The sequence below is a fragment of the Mirounga leonina genome, unplaced genomic scaffold (genome assembly GCF_011800145.1).
Source record: "Mirounga leonina isolate KUSES-001 unplaced genomic scaffold, KU_Mleo_1.0 Mir_92, whole genome shotgun sequence".
Lineage (NCBI taxonomy): Eukaryota > Metazoa > Chordata > Mammalia > Carnivora > Phocidae > Mirounga > Mirounga leonina.
Window position 1 is genome coordinate 10,532,808 of NW_023270852.1, and position 1,173 is coordinate 10,533,980.

The 1,173-nt window shown below is 50.2% G+C and overlaps 1 protein-coding gene across 1 annotated transcript; it reads right to left on the minus strand.

Annotated features, from left to right (window-relative positions):
* Window positions 1-961, minus strand: LOC118004046 (olfactory receptor 688). Its single transcript, XM_034995166.1, is given in 2 exon segments — window positions 1-124; window positions 126-961. Coding segments are annotated over 2 exon segments (960 nt in total).
* Window positions 962-1,173: the final 212 nt, after the last annotated feature.

Below are 1,173 nucleotides of genomic sequence, written 5' to 3' on the forward strand. Positions count from 1 at the left end.
TCACTTCCTGGACACATTGTTACCCAAACCAAGCACCTTCTGGAAGCCCACTCTCAGCTCCTGGGTCCAGAGGGCATACACCATGGGGTTAAAGGCTGGGGGCGTGACACTGTGTAGCACCTTGAAGAGGGATGATGAGGACTTTTCTTCCTGGCAGCTGGGTGACAGACACAACAATAACAGCTGTGTAGAAAAAGAGAATGAGGATGAGATGGGAGCTGCAGATGCTCAGGGCCTTCCATGTTGCTTCAGCAGAGTTCAGCCTCAGCACTGAGCAAATAATCAAAGCGTAGGAAGCAAACACCAGACCCATGTCAATCCCAACCATAACCCATGCCAAGGCCAACTGGTAAAATCTGTTCACAGTGATGTCATCACAGGCCAGACTGGTGACCCCCAAGTTAGAGCACAGGCAGTGGTCAGTTTCATTCCTGGAGCAGTAGTGTCGCTGGGCAGCCAGGACAGGCACTGGGATGGTCAGCAGGCCATTCATGAGCACCATGGACAGTGTGGCTTTGATCACAAAAGCCTCAGTGACTATGGAGGGGTACCGAAGGGGGTGACAGATGGCCACATATCTATCGACAGCCATGCAGAGGAAGATGCCTGACTCCATGCCCATGAAAGAGTGGATGGCATAGATCTGAGCAAAGCACTCAGGGAGGCTGATGGCCTTGGCATCAAACCAGAGAATGGCCAGGATCTTGGGCATGATGGTGGTAGCCAGGCCAATGTCCACTATAGCCGAGATACCAAGGAGCCGATACATGGGCTGGTGCAGGGAAGGCTCATGTTGGATGGTGATTAAGATGAGGATGTTGGCACCGAGAGCTAAGAGGTAGAGCAGAGCCAGGGGCAGGGAGAGCCAGTGCTGCCAGGTGTGAATGCCTGGGAGCCCCATGAGGATGAACTCAGACACCTGGAACCTGGAGCTATTGCTTATAGTCAGGGTGGTATCCATATCATGGGATGTCTTCTTCTCAGCATCTATCTGTGAATTAAGGGGAAATAAGAATAGGCTGTGGTAAGCTCAGCTGAGGCTCAAAATTTGTGTATCCTCAGCCCACTTGGACCCTTGAAAGAAGTTTGGATAAGAACAACAGAAGAGCCAAAATAGATTCTAAGATAAAGATTTTAGCAGAATAAAAGTGAAGATTTACTGGCTTTGTTTTT